Source organism: Maylandia zebra, linkage group LG14 (genome assembly GCF_041146795.1).
Source record: "Maylandia zebra isolate NMK-2024a linkage group LG14, Mzebra_GT3a, whole genome shotgun sequence".
Taxonomy (NCBI): domain Eukaryota; kingdom Metazoa; phylum Chordata; class Actinopteri; order Cichliformes; family Cichlidae; genus Maylandia; species Maylandia zebra.
In genome coordinates this window covers 2,587,294-2,606,956 of record NC_135180.1, presented here as the reverse complement: position 1 = coordinate 2,606,956, position 19,663 = coordinate 2,587,294, and the positions used below count along the sequence as shown (strand labels likewise).

The window sequence follows — 19,663 nt, the reverse complement described above, 5'->3', positions numbered from 1 at the left end:
GGCAAGAGGTTGCCAGTCCATTACAGAGGGGTCATATTTATTAATGGGTAAATTCAATGAGTAACAGCTGACTTCAAGTCACAACTACCAACAAAAAACTCCAACAACTCGTAAAGTTGCCACGAGCGATGACAACGACTTGTAAAATCAGTCGACTACTATTAAAGGCTGGGGATACTTTACCCTCGTGTTTGGGTGTGTCTCTGTGTGTACTCGCAATCGAGTGTTAATGTTATTCATCGTGTAACAACCCCCAGGAGGTCAAAGGTGATGAGGTGCTAAGAAGTTCTTTGACACTTGACACAAACACACACACTGGCTGCTGTGGCTCCCCGCAGAGCAGGACTGTCACCACCTGGAGTGAAGAACTAATTAGCCTGTGATCTGTGACATAACCCGTGCTCGTGTACAGATGAATGCATGTCTGCATTATTTTGCCTCCTAACTGTTCTCTTTTCTCTTTTCCATGTGGTCCTGCTGATGACGTGGGATGGATTCTAACAGGTCAGTGTTCTTTCATTTTATGAGATTACCAAATGAAATTGACGGCGAGGTCTCTGTGAAATCCCTTTGAAATGGAGAGGTCGTGAGGCTGCCCTTTAATTGTGCTTTTAATGGTGACCCCTTGGTGCCCCAGTGTAAATAAAAGTGTCAGACAATAAAGCCATCACGCCAATGCCACTATTATCAAATAATGCTTAAAGCCTTTATGTTTATGTTTATGTTTTAGACGACCTCTTGCTGCGTTATTACCTGACACTTCACGTTTCAGAAAGAAATTTCCTGTATTAACTTCTCAGAGTTGCACAGACCAGGGTCCACATTTCTTTATCTCTGCATTGCTGAGGCAGTGAGCAAGAAGACAATAAGTATTATGTTGTTTCTTAGCTTCATTTTGTACATATATATTATATTATGCTCAGTTTCTTAATATTTTACTATGAAATCAATAAAATGCTGTTCAGTTATTCACCTTAACGTAAGCAGAGTTTCAATCACTGGAGCGCTGGGAACGCCCGCCTTCCCCGTGTCCTCAATGATGGCTACACCCCTGCTGTTAGTAATATTTACTAAAGTGTATAAAAACAATAGACAGTTTCTACTGGCAGCTTTGGTCAAACTGAGTGTGCAAAGCACAGATGTAAGTCGGCAGGTACAGTATTTAAATCCCTGTGCTGGTGATGTCATTCGTGCACATTCCCACAACATGAGCAGCGTTGCGTGTTCTTCTAGGCACATATAGCTTTATTGCTCCATTCGTCACTGCCAGTATTTCGGGGGGGTTTTCACACTCCCAAGGTGAATAGGAATGAGTGATGGCCAATAGGCTCAGCTTTCTTCAATCTTCCTCTTCTCCCTCTATTCCGTGAGAAACTCAGGGAGGATGAGGGAAGTGGGGCTCCTCATCAATCCATCCACAGAGAGAGAGAGTGACGGGGTTCTGAGGAAGAGAAGGTGTGGGAGGCTCGGTTTAGCCAAGGGGAGTCCCAGCAGCGATCCACGCACACGCGCACACACGTACACGTACGCAGAGGAAGAATAACACCCATATATCTGGCGCGTCAACAACCGGCCTCTGTTTGCACAGCGCTGACACCGGCACAGCCAAACTGCTACTGGAGTTTCTCATCACACGTTCGGTGCTGTTTGTGTGTGTAGGTGCACAACCGGGCGCTTTGATTCTGTGTGTGTTGGCACGCATTTCCATCTGTATTTGTTTTTCACGAGCACAAGTGTTGGCTGCCCCCAGGTGTGTGTGCGTGAGAGCGTGCGCGCGTGCCAGATGGCAAAGTGGATCTGTCCACATCGGTCCACACTGGAATATTGTCATAGCCACAGTAGGGAGTTCTTTTGTGCATATGGTTGTTTGGAGTTATTTTATTTAATGCTGTTTGAAATATTTTTTTGTCTCTTTCTGTCAAATATACGCAACTAATACATATTTGCAAACCTTGACACCAACACCGTCTTCACTACCACTTTAACTGGGAATCGCACTAACTCGTGCTGTGTTGCCCACAGTACCAGACTGTGCAGTCCTAGATAAACTGCGGTCCAGTTTAAAAACGTGTCCGTCAATCAGTCTCTGGTTTTTTATCCACTTCTGTCTAAGCAGAGTGTTTTTTCGCCACGTTGGCTAACTTTTGTTTAGTTTGCTGGATTGACTTAAAGTGCAACCATCAGGAGTCTTAAATTCACGACTCTGGTGAGTGAAATCCTTCTAGTGAAAATATCTGAATCTGTCACTGATGCTTTTGTCCCGCCCCCTTTGACAGCTTTGCTTCAATGCAAACATTGTGCCACAAGCTGTGTCCATCTTCTCATTTAGTTTTGTTTTTGCCGAGACCGTCTCCTTTTTTCGGTATGATGAACAATCAGCAGCTAATCTTCTGTTGGTCTCTCTTTCTCTAACTGGACTGCTGCCCACCTCTCCTCTGTGCGGATTTAGCAAACTACAGATCTCCCGATTGGAGGCGAGATTGCCTTTTTGACAGATGAGGTGGAAACGTCTGCTTTTTTTTCTGAGAAGTATTAAGTCTGGTATGTTTTGTGCACTTTGCATGCAAAGAATTTGGCTCTAGTTTGTGGATAACATCCAGAGCTACTGAGCCTTTTCTTCTTCGAAATTCTGTGAAGTGCAATGAATACTTCAGTTGAAGATCTTGCAAAGTCATCCCCTTCGAGGCTGCGAGAAGGAACTCTGTAACTTATTGCCCTTAAAAAAAGAAATCACTTAGCTCTCTGTTTGATCTCCTTTGTGAAATATGCCGCCAGACAGCGTTTCACATAATCCCGCGCCGTTCGTAGCCGACGACGGGCCTTATGACTGCAGTAAATTACAAAATGGCCGACCTAAGCAGAGGAGCTAGAAAAGTAGAAGAAGAGGGAGGGAAAGGATGGCAAAAACACACTTTGGTAAACTAGCGTCTCCCCCACCTCTGCTCCAGCTCCCTGGGATCAAACAAGAGGGAGGATTTGGACGAGTAAATCATTTCCTTCAAGTGGTGAACTCTCAGGGCCAGCAGAATGAGTCAGACGTGTGTGTTCATATCAAGTGGAGGCATCGCAGTAACACTTTGCCAGAAAGCCTTTCTGCTTTTCTCTCACACTCTTCCTCAAATGATGGAAAATGTTGGACTTTGAAGTTCCGATAAGGAAAATTCATCACATTCTCTCTGGCTGCCTTTGCTGGTGAAACCATTACGTCTACCGATGTTTATTGGGCGGTGCCCCGAGTCACCGAGTAGAAAAACATCCTTTCATCTTACCAAAGAAAAATTATTAGCCAAGCGTTTCAAAACCCTTTGGCACAATGCTCCGCATTCATTTATTATTAACCTTCGAGGCTAAAAAGGAAGGGTTACGCTAATTTAGTTTGTATTTTTAAGGGGATTTTTCTGCACGTGAGCAAAAATGTGAGGTCGTAATTAATTAAGGTAACAGAGAGGTTTAGAAAACAGCTGCATCCTCACCTGTAGCAGGAACATTGTATCCAAGTCTGATTGTTGATTCGTGGCCTCACTCTGACATTTGGCAGAGATTCCCCTCCCTGTCTGCCAATCACTGCGGCTAATATTACAGTCACTCTGAAGATTGAACTTGTGACATTTATAGCCGTGCTGTGATATTATTGTACCAGTGTGTTCAGAGCAACCCCTCCTTTGGAAACAGCCCCTGTTTTTGCTTTTACAGCTTCACCTAGCACTTCTGCCCATCTTATAAAACTCCCTGCGTTTGCGTGTGAGCGTGTCAGATGTGGGAATGTTTTATCTTTCCTCAGTTATCCTTTTTCACTTAATGACTATTCCTCTGGACGCCACAGCCAGACGTTGTGTTAAAAGTTTCCTCCTCTGAGGTGTAATGCAATCTCGCCACGGTCAAAGAGCCTGACAGGGCTGGAGACACTGGTGTGTGTGCGTGTGTCAGTAAGACTGGGGCCTGTCACTATGTGCTCGGCAAAGCAGTAGCAGTGTGTCCACGGCGCAGTACTTTGACTCCATGCGTTTGTGTTGCTTTGTTTAATCTTGCTTACCTGCAAGTGTGTGTGTGTGTGCGCGCGTGTGTGTGTTTCTGGTTTGAGGTTATTGTGAGCGCCGGGTGAAAAGAAGCAGAGCCTGGATCTGCTTTCTATCACACCGATCTGCTGAGGGCCAGAAAAGACCCGACTTCTCACACACAAACAGGCGCACACACCTATTCATGCACGGTTGATTAAACCAGCCAATAGTCAAACAGAACAAGAAGGCACGACTAAAACTCGCTGGGCTGCACATGCAGGGCACAAACACTCCAGCAGCACCTGGTGTAAAAATAGATTTCACGCAGTGTTGTTTTGTAATCTGCAATAATCCCAAAACAATCCATACTAAGAAATATCTGCAAGTCTCACACAGCGTTGTACATCAAATCCATACAATTAGTCTATTCATCCGTTTTAGTCGTGAATTTTGAATTATGTTTTCATTTTATAAACTTTTAGTATAATATCTAAAATCTAAATCTTTAATTAATTAACTTAAATTATGTTAATGAATTGAACTTGTCTGAAAGATGTGGCAAAATGACAGGAAGTAAATGTTACTTTCCCTCGCTGTGTTTCCATAAAAGTTAAGCACATCTTCAGAAATGACATTAAAACTTGTGTGACAGGCATCACAGGGTGCTTTCTTTACTTGCTCGTTTGCAGCTTGAGGGCATTGATTACATCATATGTAATGGATCAGAAATCATAAAAATGCTTGTTTTCATATCTCAAAGTGAGGAAGATAAATAGATAATAAAGATAAATAGCAGAAGGAATGTGCTGAATTTTGGCATTACGTGCTCATAATCTTGTCATAAAATTGATGAAACTGAAAGCGTATGACTTCTGTCATTCACTTAACGGGCTCTACACATCACTGCCATGCCACACAGACACAAAGCCTGTAATAAACATGTCATGGGAGGCTACTCAGCTAACCACCAACAGTATGTGAAGGAGCGAGTTAGAAAACTTCTAAATCTAAAAACTAGGATCATGTAATAAACATGTCCCTGTGACTGTGGTTACCATACAACACGTAATCAAGTCTAAATAATAGAGCAGTCCTTGCAGGGCACATTTAGAACTCATATAATGTACAATAGAAAAATTCATGTCTGACTTTAAAATACAGCCTAGTGATGTCACAGCTGGTAAAATTCTTGCATTAATTATGATTTGAAAGTTTTGGCTGTAAAAATGTTGTTTTCTCTTCTCTCTTTAATGCAACTGCATCTCAAAAAGTTTTATTACTTAAAATGTATATTTCAGCCCTTGTGTTTTTAACAGGGTAGATCAACAGTAATAAAATATGATTTGTGTTTGTTTGTCTGTGTGTTTCTGCACTTGTGGCATAGAGTGGTCATGCTTCTCCCTGCTTCATCGTTGCAGCAAAGATTTGTAGAGATGCTGCAAATCCCCCAGCTGACCACTCCTGACTGGTCTAACTGGACTTGTTAAGCTTACAGTATAATATGCCTTGTGGTTACTGTTGCGGTGATTTGATGTGAATAAACCTGAAAGGTTTGTCAGCCGGAAGACGCAGATTTTTGTCACATTTGTGTCTATTTTTTGTTTTTTGTTTATTTGTAAGCAAACACTTCTATGGCTCGCTAAAGCTGACTTTGCTCTTTGGTCTGTGCTGGCTCTCACGTTCACATGCGCTTCACCCTCTTGCTTCTTGACTCTCTGCGAGCTGTAAGCCTCCAAACTAACCAAAACAATGCAGACAACAAGTACCAAACAAGTGTGTTGATCTTGAAGTATTTCAGTTTTTCAACGTAAAATTCCTGGAAAACTGTCGTGCTATCATCTAGTGAGTATTAAGGACTTTCTTAACAAACAGCAACAGATGAAGATGTGCTGAGCAGCTGTGGAAATAGAGCCATCACACGAGTCGTAGGCAGGGCGCTGAGAGCTCAGTGCTATCTTCTCTCATCAGAATTGGCTATGAAAGGGTCAGCATGTGTGCTCTCCTGCCAATATTTCACTATATGTGTTCACGCTGTTTTGCAGATACAGGGGTAAAATTGTCAGACCCTTTCACCCTCATGTGTTATAAGTCCCATTAATAGCACACTGATCCGCATAAGCTGTGTTGACCCCATAATGTTCTCCCTAGTGGGTGCTCGCAGTGGTGGCATTGAGGTCACTCGTGTATCGTTTACATGTTTGTTGTAATTTAACGCTCCTTTAAGCTTGTTTTCACCGTGTTGTTGTGTTTCGGACACGAGGTATATATCCTCACATCTGTTTGGAGTGACAACCCTCCTAGTTTGACTCCCGCCCTCATTCTCACCCCTGTTTACCCCCAGCATGCCCTGCTACCCAGCTGACCTTATCAGCACGTTGGGGCAGGAGTGCAGGGTCCCACAGGAGGACGGGGCTCCGCTCATCCACCCGGCTTAGGAGGGCAGGGATTGGGTTTAGGCGACAGGTGCCAGAGGGACCAGCCAGTCCCTTTGCAACAACACACACATACACTCACACACATGGAAATATATACACACTGAATCTGGCCGTGCCTTAATCCCCAGCCAGCTGTTGCAGTTGCTAGCCCAATCAGTCTAAAGTGTCGAGCACTGGGGAAGCTTGTGTGCGTTTGTTTGTCAGGGTGGAGGGAAATGTGTGCGGGGAGGGTCAGGTAGCTGTCATACATGCCAGTCATCCTAGCAGTCCAGTGCATTTGGAATTGGACCCCTCTCCACCCGATGACGGCCCGGGCGCCCAGTCTGATAGATTCATAACACATGTTCCTGGCACCGTCTCACACACTCACAAATAATACACCCTCATTCATTATCCTCCCTCTGGCTTAGATATGCCCAATCCTATCACAGACCACGCCAAAGGCCAGTAGAGGTGAGACAGGGCAGACACCCCTCTCTCCTCACAACACCCTCCTCTCCTTTGAGCTGGCCCATCCTTGTGTGACCCTATAGACACGGGCTAATCCATCAGGAGCACGGGGCGGGGGTGTTTGGGTAAGGGTTATGGATTGTGCTGCGTCTGCTGTCAGAGGGTATCGCTGCCAGTTCGTGGCTCATGTCATCACTGGGGTTTCTCAACATCTAGCAGATTATAGCAGGATGGCACCGATTGTCAAACAGAGTCCACTGTAAAAAATCATAAAGGCCCAGGCATTGGTGAGACACGCGAGCTAATACTGGTATTTACTGAAAATTTCAATCGGATAAAATCACTCGCAGTCGGCTGCTTTGGACCAGAGTTCGCCTTTCTCTTACAGTTCTGACCTTCAGTACAAAACATGAGTTTTTTGGTCATAGAGCCGCATCACTCCTGACGTTTATTATTTATGTTTAACATTTATTTAACCCACAGGTTAAACTCTAGTGATTAATAACGTCTTTTGCGCGAGTATCCTGGGCCCAGATACGCAGCACCGTTGTTGCTCAGGTGCCTTTAGGAAAAAAGATGATTTGCAGAACAGAAATAATATTAGGAATGGTTAGTTAATGTTAATGTGGTAATGTAAGCTAGCCGAGTGTGAAGCAGCGGGAATGAGGATCAGGTTCATTCTTTGGCCCAGGACGACTCTGACATGCAGACTGGAGGAGTCGAGGGTTGAATCGTCCGGTTAGTAGTCAACCAGACTTAGCTCGTTACCCACAGCCGGCAAATAAATGGATGGACGAGTTTATTTCTTTCTCTTTAATACTGCTTGACAAAAATAGAAAATATTGTACTGTACTTTAGTACTTGTTTATTAACGTGTACATAGCATTCAACATCACAGTGCAGGATCAAACCGTTAGAAGCTTCAGCAACACAGATGGAGACAATCATCAACATTGCAGCAGCACCGAACACGGAGATGAGAAACACAAAATCAAGGATATAGCAGATTACCATAAGCAGCTGATAACCCACCTAAACTAATTTCATCAGCTGGGCTCTCGGGGAGGCTTCAAGGGTAATCTGAATGCTGATCGAAAGCCTTTTTTTTTCCCATGACAGGAATACGGCTTCTTGCTTATATGGGCACACCGTGGCTGTTAATAGTCCTGTTTCTGTAAAGCAAATGCAAGTCTTATGATGACTCATGCTGTGTTTTAATTTCACTACATACGTGATCACAAGATGAAAATCTGCAGCACTTGAAGCAATTTCCGCTGAGCTAATTTGTTGTTGTTGTCTTATAAAGCGAGCTGTACATAGGGAGCTTTAAGACGCTGACCTTCCTCCGCTGAGTGTTTAAAAAAGTGCAGGTAAAATGAGAAAGTGTTTGTTTTGCTTCCCAGGAAAGGGCAGCTTCCAGTTAGACATCCTCTTTCACATGGGTGTCGCTGAAAAGCAAATGCAAGTCTTATGAGGATGATTCACATAATACGATGATTTCTTAATGTCATTAGTCTATTATGTGATCACAAGATGAAACTCTGAGCTACATCACCAGTTCATATGGACCATTTCCACACATCATGTTGTGTATGAATATGATATCAGTTAAAAGCCACATCAATAAGATGTGTTAATACGATCCACTCTGCAGTCACAGTCTATGCATTATCCAGACCATCCTTTCTCTGTCAATAACGCAGCTAGTGATGCTCCCCTGATAGTGATTGCTATAAAAGAGCAGAGTGAGCTCGTATTGATATTGGAAAAAAGGAAAAAAAAATATATGAGGTGAAGTTGTTCAAATTTCACATTGACTTTATTTCTGGGTGTAGCCACGGGATTGGTAGAGACTTAACAGAAGTAGATCCAATATCAATGCTTTTAGCCCACATGGCCAGTCTTCACATAATCAATGCCGTTTGACAATCAGAAGCAATTAGCCCAGAAATATTTGAAATGATGAGTATAATATGTTTCTCGCAGGAAATACTAAAATAAACTTTCACAGGACAGAAATCTTTAGTATTCTTCAGGACATTCTGCTCTTTTCAAGTAAAGCAAGTAAAGTCTTTTTTTAAATTTAAGATTACTAGGATCCTTCAAGTGTTGATCGTGTATATTAGCAGGCCGGCTCTAACTGCTTAGTTCAAGTTGTTCAAGAGGGCCATAAAACATGGTGACAAACAACTAAATTAGGTTAACGTTAGGGGTCTCTTCTCAATAACTGAAACCTATTTACTCAAATAGAAAAATGAAGCTGTGATAAGTTGGCATCACATCACAACATCCTTCAGAATCTTTGACATTGCCAGACGGTAGCCGGTCTGATCACGGCCTCTAAATTACGAATGGAAAATCATTCCAAAGAAGAATTTCCACCATTGTGTGGTTTTAGTCAGTTTTATGAAATTTGATGACGCATCCAGATGATACAATGATTTTAGTAAATATGCTGCCAATATGCAAAGGATCCCTGCTTTGGTTTGTAAGGAGTCCCGTGGTCTAACTCGTTGCTGGTCTTATGCTTTTCTTGTACCTTAGCATCATAATCTCGTTGTCTGTTGTGACAGCCATGTGCTCTATACGCCGTTAACCCACCATACAGCCCCGTGACATCATAACGTCTGTGTTGCACTTTTAATAGTAGCTCTTCGTTCAGAAAACACTCTAAAAAACCTGTTTTTATGTGAAAGTCCTCTTTTTCACATCGGCAGCGTGTACATGACCAGGCCCACTAATGTCACAATGTTGCTCTGATGTTGAAGTCACATTACAGGTTTAACAGCTTTACTAAGAAGACACCAGATAACGTCTAGTGATGCTAACTAATGCCAATATTGAACAACTTTGCTTTCCAGTCTGAATGTATGGCATGATGGGATTTGTAGTGACCTCAAGGTCTTCCACTCGCTTCAGGTGTTTGGTTAAAAGAAGGAAGTTTGATGATGTATTAACTCTGGGACATGATTCAGGCAGGATGTGGCTTTCATGGATACCTAAGGCATCGGGCCGCTTCTTGAAAGCTGCTGCTTGTATTTTGCAGCTGAACACTCTATGCATGTGTAGTCTATAGAGTCCATGTGGTTACTGGACTGTACAGACGTGTGCGTATGAAACTGAGTGTGTGCATGTGTGTGTGCGTGAGAGAGAACTGGAGAGCCCCTGAGTGCTCTTTGTGCTAATAAAACAGCAGCTCTATGGGACACTGGACACCTTGGATCAAACTCCATCACATTACTGAAATATTACACCTCCCCAAGCCAGGGGCCTGCAACCAGTTGATGTGTGTACATGTCAAAGGTGTGTGCGACTGCATACATCAACGGGCGTGAGTAGTGATGCATTCTCATATACACAACTGGGCGTGTGATGAAGTATGCATGCAGCCATGAATAGTTCTATGTGTGTTTACCCATGGTGTTGTCAGCATCCTGACAGTCCCTTCACAATATGCTGTCTGTGTCTGCTCTCTAAGTGCTGGTGCTCGTATTGATCCCCGTCCTGTAGGGAGGATATTGTAATATGTGAAGGCTCGATGTCTCTTTGCCACACTGCCACAGAACACATCCAGACTCAGCTGAATAAAACTGTTCATCAGTTGTCACAGTATAGGAAGGAATTTAAAGTTCTTCCTCTTTCATGCTGTGGCTGTGTCTAAGAGCACAACTGTGCAGCCTGAGTGACACTTTATCTTTATTAAATACATTTGAGTGCGTTTTAACCACATTGTTCAGAATCGCCCCTTTCGATTTCTGCCCATAGTCAAGTGAGCTAAACTAGCAAACTTACTAAGAATGCATACACCCCAGACCTTTTGCCCCCTAACGCAACACAGCCTGATAATTTCTCACATTTGTTATGTGTAGGTCTGCATATATTTGTATATCAGGGACAAAGGAGTGGGAGCAGGGGAAGCACAGAGATTTAAAGCTCCACTCCCAGCGCTTCCTCTCAGGGTCAGGACCTCAAGGCTTTGATCTCTCATTAGGGGGCAACCATAACACATACACCAGCTCAACCTCTACTATATCACTAGCATGGAGAGAGAGCGCGGCATGCTTAAAGGTTAAACGGTCTAATTTAATGACTCGGCACAAAACACACGGGGTGGAAGAAGATGAAACGATAGATGTTGTGCAGAGATAAAGAATGAATGAAAAAGTGTTAGTATATATAAATACTGAAATACAGCTTGACTATGGCCTACATGCTTCAGGTTGCATTATTGTTTTTATTCAAGTCACCAGCAGAAATTTTAAAGAATCACAAACTCCTGTAAATTCAGTGTAATTGTTTTTTTTTTTTTCTCTAAAAACGGTTGATATAGACACAAACTGTTAGCTGGCATAATTATAGTTGTCAGCCTTAATTTGTCAAAGCCCAGTGTGGCCATAGGGCAGAAAACAGTGGCAGAGCCAAAAACAAAGATTATCACTCCTTATCAGAGGGTGAGGACAGCGAGACGTTGTTAGGAATCAGCAATGATCCCGATTTCAGTCTCAATTCCACCCAGCACAGATGAGCTCAGGGCCTGCCATCACAACTAAATTGCACTTGACCGTGACAGGTGTTTAATACAGCGTAACACTGGATTAGATGACACGTTAATGAATCTTAGGGTGAAACGGGACAAATACACAAAGCAATTCAAAGAGCGAGAGAAAGCCACGTAGATGTTTCATGTTTTTAATGTTAAAATATAATTATTGTTATTATTCATGAATTTTCAAATGTATTGCTTTACCATACAGCTGTTGAGCTAGTAAAGCACATCCTTGATTATTTTGGGATTATTTACTTTACGTTTCTGAACCAAAACATTTGTTTTAGTGGTTGGATGTTATGTCCAGTGGATTGTGAATTCTGTTTTTTAGTTAATAACAGTTTGTTTTTTTTAAACAAATGTTTGACAGATTTTTAAAATTTGCAGCCACATCATCTGACATATTTAGTACTAATCTTTTTTCAGTATTATCTAAATAAGATAACATGACAAATAAGACTTTATTTATCCCATATTTGGAAAATGATTTTGTAGCAGCTGATAAAATAATAATTAAAAAATAGTCATCGTCACTATAATTATCATCGTGCATACTTATCATATACAAATTCATTTCAGTTCAGTTTTATGTGTATAACGCTAAATCACAAACAAGTTGCCTTGAGGCATTAATATTATTCTGTACGGGCCTACAGTGATATAGAGAAGGGTTAGCATTAGTAAGATGAACTATTACAAATTCATCTAAGCAAATAAATTTTTAAATGATAACAAAATTTTTAAAAAAGTGATAAATTATTAAAAGTTATACATTATGAGTGTTAGTGCATGTGTTTTGAAAGATTTCTTGCATCGTGTATCATGTACCTGTAATCACATAGTAAAAAAATTAAACCCGTGGTTTAGGCTTGAATTAATTTGCCACTATGTGTTTATACACCGGTCTGCAGTTTACCATTAGTCATTATTTATCTCTGGCTGTCTCTCTCCCCTCACCTCTCGCTGATTGCAGCTGCCGCTCCCTGAGCCTGGTTCTGCTCGAGGTTTCTTCCTGTTAAAAGGGAGTTTTTGCTTCCCACTGTTGCTCATAGGGGGTCGTTTGAATGTTGGAGTTTTTCTCTGTATTATTTTAGTCTTTACCGTCAAATATGAAGTGCCTGGAGGCAACTGTTATTGCCATTTGGTACTATTTAAATAAAACTGAATTGAATTGAACCACTAATTTTTTAATGCTTCAGATGTTGCTCTAGCCTTAAGTTTATAGTGAAAACACAAATATCTGACTGAAATCTACCAAAAGAAATAAGAAATTGACACCACCTGAATTTTCTACCACTTATTTGAGTCTGCCCGCCACCAGGCCCTCTGACCACCACCAGTAGGCAACGGGTGAAGTGTCTTGCCCAAGGACAAAACGACCGAGAATGACTGAGCCGGGGCTCGAACCGGCAACCTTCTGATTATAAGACGAACGGCCAACTCTTGAGCCACGATCGCCCCACTTTACACTTTTGGAAATCCTTATGCTCAAGCATGGTGTTTGTTATCTACAAGCTGTGCATCTTATCATAGAAGTCCAACAAAAAACACAACTGGGGTTCGGATCGAGAAGGGATGTAACTCCCAGTCACATCCCTTGAGGTCACACTCTCCTTGCCCATATGAGTGTACAAGTCCCCAGTAGGTGAGTGAAGTCCCAAACATCACTGGATACACCGAACTGTCATTTTGTCCCATAAGTGCAAGCAACAGGCAGGACCTGTTCAACTTCTTTGTCCACCTGGAAAACATACAGACACTGAACTGGGGGAAAACACGTGTAGCAGCCACTTTACTCCCGAATAACCAAAGCACAGAGCCCCTCCTACAAGTGGTGGCCCCACAGGAGGGAGGACCCATGTATTGGTGTCTCTGGTGTCACAGTGAGACCCTTTGTTCAATAAACACTTGCTAAGAGGTTTAGTCATGGTTTAAAAAGTCACACTTCTTATACATTTGCTTATTTAAGGACAAGTCCAAATGATGCAGTTCTCGTTACACATAAAGGACAATGCAGGATTCCAGTTCTTCAGCTGCCATTTACTGTTATTTAATTGCAAGGCCAAATTCTTTAAATTATTTATGCATAAATAAATGACCAATTTCTACATATTCAGTATATCATAATATTCAGCCATTATTTGAATGTCTCCTGAAGTGCATTCCCAGGTTTAGCCTTCTCAGCGGTAAAAATGTGAATCCAAAGTCAAAAGGTGTGTTTGATCATGCTGTGGAAAATGAAACTCATGTGAATGTTTTTGCTTCGACATTCAGGGACATTTCCCAGTGGCGCCAGAGGAGGTTAGGCGGGTTAAGAATCTTAGCAGGACTGCTAAAGCCTTTTGGAGCGGCTCCTTATTAATCTCTCCCACACCCCCAGCAAGACATTAGCAATAGGTTTAGGCCGATTTACCTCGCCTGATAACGCCCCGCCAGATTTTTCCAATCAGTCGTACACATGTGTACACAAACACAGATACAGAAAACTATATTTTATCTACACACTTGCAGACTTTAACAACAAGCAGCTGTTTTCCTTGCATGCATCTGTCTGTCTTCTTCACTCGTCTGTTCTTCACTTCACTCATTTCTTGCTTCACTTTGTATAAAGTTACATTTCTTTCATTCCTTTTTCTCAACTTCATCATTTCCACCCCTTTTTGGATGAAACCACCATTCTCGTCTCCAATTTTCTTTCTGCTCTAGCAATTTCCTTCATAGCTGTCTTTCTATCAATTTATTTCCTGTATTCTTCCTTCTCTATAATTTCCCGTTTACCTTCATTTGATGGGTATTTGGGTTCTTCATCTTGTTTCTTTCTAAAGTCATTCCCCTTTTCTCTTTTGATTTTGTTTCCTTGAACCATCCAGTAGGGGAGGTGATTTATCACTGTTCTTGGCCTGCATCGACATAATGTGGCTTCTAAGTTTGATAGAAAAAAAGGTTGTTGTGCATTAGTTAAATATTGAAGTCTCACACAGAAGAGCAGGATTCAGACCCTGTGTAGTTTTTCATCTTACATCTGTTTGTTTTCTCTCACTGGTAAATACAATGATTCTGTTATATTATGGTTGTGGTTTTCTGTAGGCAGCACACAGTTGTACAGTCTTTAATGTTAAACTCGGTTTTACACTGTGGACCAGTGTCACAAATATTAATGCAAAACTTTACTGCAACACCCTGGTGTGCTGAGATTTTTGGACTCTCTTTCACACCTCAGCTTGCCACCCCACCCCCTCAAATCCTAGCATGGACACCCTGTGTGTTGGAGGGGTGAGTTAAGACCCCCCGACTATCCTGGATTATCCTTCATATAAGAGCCTTAGTGCTGGCCAGTACTGCAGGACTACTGTCCACGTCAACATACACTCTCTCTCACACACACGTATGCAATCATATGCTGACCTCAGAGGAGGAATCAGGGCAACAAGGCTACAGCTCAGTGATAAGGAAAAATAATAACAGGTAGGTCTTCATAAGTGTGTCTTTCAGCATCATGAATAAATGATTCTTCTTTGGACTTGTAATGGAGTCGCTTTCCTGTCCCTGACTTTAAAATCGTAGATTTTTTTCCAAGTCACTTCAGTTATTTGTGGATTAAAAATGTTGGAACAAAGAAAACAAACATAACAACTTTGAAATGACAAACTCAGTTAGATAATCAATAGAAATGTACTTATTGGTTCATTAATTTATTATTGTTTGAAGCGAAGGTTCAAACATTTCAAATATCACCTTCATTTCTCGATAGCTTTGTTGCAATTTTATAGACATTAGAATTAAATTATTTTCAGTAAAACAGGTTTTTATGTACTTTCAAAAATGCAGCAATTGTACAAAATGTTAATATTCCCCATTAATACCTGTGTAACTGCAGCACCCAGGTAACAACATAAGCTTTATGTACAGACGTCAGCTTGCATATATTGATGTGACAGCATGCTTATGTTGTATCATTTAACTACCACCTACACTACATCTACACTATATGTTGCTGCAATCAGTGCACTTGTTTGCAGAGCTGCGTTATTGGTTTCATCTAAAATAATTTTTTAATACTAAAATAATTAAAAGAGGGCATAGTCATGTCTACATTTGCAGTTTAGCTTTAATGAAATTGACTGAAAACACTTTACTCTGTTTTTGACTTTTCATTATCAAACATAAAATTGGCTTTAAATACTATTGTTGAGTAAAAACGTCAAGAATCTTTATTGTCATCTTTAAAAGAAGTGATCCAACTTTTAAAATGTATGTTAGACAAGAGGGGAATTCTGGAATAAGCTGGTGAAGTGATGGAGTGTGCCCAGGGGCCACAGAGTGGTGGTTGTAGCTGACTTCAGTAGGTGAAGGGGACAGACGTGATGAGGAGGTGTTGGGTAGATGTGGTGTTAAGGAGAGAATGAGGAAGAGCACATGATAGTGATTTTCCTAAAAGGATGGAAATGGCTGCTGTGAACAAATAGTTGAAGAAAACAGAGTAACATAGAGCAACGTATAAGAATGGAGGGAGGTGCACATCTTTTGCTGAAGGTGCAATCTGATAGAGATGGGAGACTGGGGAGAATGTAGCTCGGCAGAGTTGGATGGTAGACTGTAGGATGACTCTGGAAATCAAGAAGAGCAAGGGAGTGAAGGTAAAAGCAAAAGTCGAAGAAGGACGAATGTTGCACAGAGTTCAGGAATGAGTTGAGACATGATAGAAAACAGCCGGTAGATGACTGTGAAGGTACAGCTGAAGTGCTGAGAGAAACTGTTGAGAAGGTGTTAGCTGTTTGCACTGGACTGATAGAAGAAGACATCGAGGTCTGGTGGTAGAATGAGGAAGCACAGGAAAGGATCCGAAGGAAAAGGTTAGCAAGAAAAAGTGGGATAAGCAGAGAGGTGAAAGAAGTAGACAGGAGAGAGGGTGGATAAGGCAACGATCAGTAAGGAGGAAATGAAGAGGATGAAGAATGGGAATGCAGTTGGTCCCAATGACGTACCTGTGGAGGTACGGAGATGTCTGTTTTCCACCAGTACCTACTCAGCTCAACTGCACTTTACTCTGCTTCAATCAATTTCCATTAGAATTGAGTGCCACCTAATGTCTCTGGAGTCATTATAGCAACAGCGCCAAAAGTCCTGTAATGTCATTTGTATGTAACACACTCACAACACAACAATGGAGGACGTTAAGGTGATTTTGCTCCTGGTCTCTGGCTCTTTGTCCGACTCGGGGACTGCGGTTGTTAAAAATGGCAGTTTTGATTTCTGTGAAAGAGACACTCTCATGACTTATTTGGTCACGCTACTGGCTAGTCGATGCAGTCTGTTGTCACATTTTCAGATCAACTCAGATTGCTTGGAACCCCGGTTGAGTAGGTACCAAAGAAAGACCTGGTACCAGGTACCACTGCCTCTAAAAACGGAGTCGAGCTGAGCCGAGCAGAGTAGGTACCTCATGAGTGAAAAAGGGAGAAGTAGTGGATGTTTTAATGAAATTATTTAACACAGGAGAAATGAGAGTGTATGGTTTACAAAGAAAAACTGTACTGATGCCAATTTTCAAAAGCAGAGCTGTAAAAATGTTGTTCTGCAGCATTCGCAACGCCTCCACAGGGATCAGTATGTTGTCATTTCTCAAGCAAAAGCCTTGATAAAACTACTTACGTGGATATAAACTCAAATTCTGCTCCACACTCATCCAGGATATTACTTTTATATTAACAATAATAGTATTTGCTATTCAAAATAACATAAAATAAAGAGTAAAATAAATTGTTCTTTCAAAATGTAGCACCACATTTCCTTGCCACGGTCAGTATGATGAAGACTTGAGGATGGTGGGTGTGTGTCATCAAACAGGCGACCAATGATCTGCTGCCGTTGTCTGAAGTTTACAGCTTCATTTAGGAAAACGTCTCGTTCAGTCCACAGAGTTGCTGTGGAGGGCGTTGATTGATTTAAGCTCTCTCTCTCTCAGTGTGTGGATTTTTTTCAGTTGTGTGTGTGTGATAAAGAGAGAGGGAGTGTTTGGGCGGAGAAGGTGGAGATTAAAGAGGCGGGGTAGTTGCTGTGCTTTGGCCAATGCTCTATGGAGGCCAGTCCTATAAAGCGCTGCAGCCGTGAAATGCGTTTTATTGTCGCTTAATCCTCACACTGTGGCAGAGCCCCATTTCACACTGGATTGTGGGGGGGGGGGCCTGTGTGTGTGTGTCAGTGAGAGAGTTTACGCGCTCACACTCCCCGGGGCCGTGGCTAATTGAACAAATTTGCACAGCAGGGGTGGAGGCACATGCACTGCAGGAGATTTGATTTATGAGCACTGAGGCTGGAGCACACATATACTGACAAAGATGGCACATCTGTGCAAATAACTGAATATATAGCATTTATTATATGCATACATATTTCTTTCAAATCATCAAAGACACACTTACAAGCAAGAACATTCTGGTGTTAGATAGTAAGAAAGTGCAGTCACCACTGGATTGTTTACCTGAAATTAAAAAAAGAAATTCCCAAAAAGTTGGGACACTTTCAAAATTGCAACAAAAACTAAAATCTGTAATTTGATCATTTACTTCAACTGTAATTAATATGGCAAATGAGCAAAGATTTTCAGGGTCAACACCAAACAAGTTTACCCCAGGCTCTCTCTCCAGGCTCTCCTACTTTGTGCAGAGTGAGGCCTAATATTGTCCTGCTGACACAGACAATGTCTTGATGGGAGCATATGTCTCTCTAAAATTTCTATGTAAGCCTCTGCATCAATGGTGTCTTCGTATGTGCAAATCCCCCACGTGCACTGATGCACCTCCACACCAATAGGCTTAAAAAAGGCTTTTTGTGTCTCGGTCCATCATAAAATGGTCTAAACCAGAAGTAGTATGTTTGGTTTTATGTTTCCATGTTTATTTCTGATAAACACAGAGTTTTTGGAAGTCATTTATTATCGTTTTTGCCCCCCCCCAAAAAAAAAAAACAAAAAAAACAAAAGGCAAATAAAGCTACAATAAAAATCTGCTGTAAGTGGCTAAAACTGGTTTTCATGTACTATAGGATCAAATAACAACCATACTATCCAAATTCTAATTCATTTATTTAGACAGGAGTCCATCACATATCGAATTTGATTTGTTAAATCCTAATTTCTCCTTTGTTCTGATGACACTGTCAACAGGATACAGTTGTGGCTTAACAACACTTAGGTCACTTTTTTAGTTTTTAACAACTCCAAGCTCCTTTATTGTAAAGTTTCATAATTCTCGACATGTTTTTTATTGTTGACAGGTCTGTAGACCTGTGCAACTGGAATTTATCAACTTTATCAAAAACACTTTTCAAGTGAAGCAAGTTTGCACACAATTTAACAAGAGACAAAACACTATCTGAGCATTCAGTTCAGTTCAGTTTTACTTATAAAGCACCAAATCACATCAGCAGTTGTCTCAATGGGTTTATATTGTAACGTTAAATGATGTTATCAAAGCTGCTGATATTGTCATTCCGTACAAATCTAATCATGAGAAAGACGTTTTGGACAATTTGAAAATACCCTACTGAGTAACCATACTACAGAATAGCTTAAGAAGTTCCAAATGCTACTAGATACACTCCAAGGTCCTATATCATGGACAGCTCTCAGTGTTTTTCTTTTGTTTAAAACAATGATTTATTGACTTTTTGGAAACGAGACAAACAACAACAAATCAGCGCAGCCAAATGCAAACAGAAAGGAAAAAACCACAAATGTACACATCTGGGTCAGAATATGTACAGTATTCCACATTTGATCCCGTTTATGTAATAGCTCGGCAAGTTCACGAGGTAGGTGGTCAAACAAAGGCCGTCATATCCTATAGAATGCATCGCAATTGCCCTTTATAACGGCACTAAGGCGCTCCATTGGGAACACCTTGAATGTTTCTCTGTACCACTGTGTAACAGTGGGGGGGTCGTCTCTGCATCCATTGAAACACATCGCCTCACTAAATGTAAAAGTTTACATAATAAAAGCATTTGTACAGAAGACAGAGAGAGCCCTTCTACAGATAGACCCAAAAAGAACAGCACAGGGTTCAGTGGGACTGTCTGGTGAAAGATTGAGTTTAGCTCTATAGCAGTGTTTTTCCAAAATCTAACAATTAAAGGACATTGCCATATGCGATGGCAGTAAGTCCCCACATCTGTATTGCACAACTCTCGGTGTTTAATTTTGCTTTAGGAACTACCACCAATAAGCCCAGACA

The 19,663-nt window shown here is 41.5% G+C and overlaps 1 protein-coding gene across 3 annotated transcripts in view; it reads left to right on the top strand.

Annotated features, from left to right (window-relative positions):
- The window catches only part of bcas3 (BCAS3 microtubule associated cell migration factor), a 314,780-nt gene that overhangs the window by 236,896 nt on the left and 58,221 nt on the right, over positions 1–19,663 (top strand). The window contains exon 24 of one of the 3 annotated variants that reach the window (XM_076892111.1): positions 505–973. The exons of the other annotated variants lie outside the window; for them this stretch is intronic. Within the exon in view, the coding sequence (XP_076748226.1) occupies positions 505–527 (23 nt within the window). The 3' untranslated portion in view covers positions 528–973. Of the gene's footprint in view, positions 1–504; positions 974–19,663 lie in introns of those variants that run through there. 3 annotated transcript variants of the gene reach the window in all.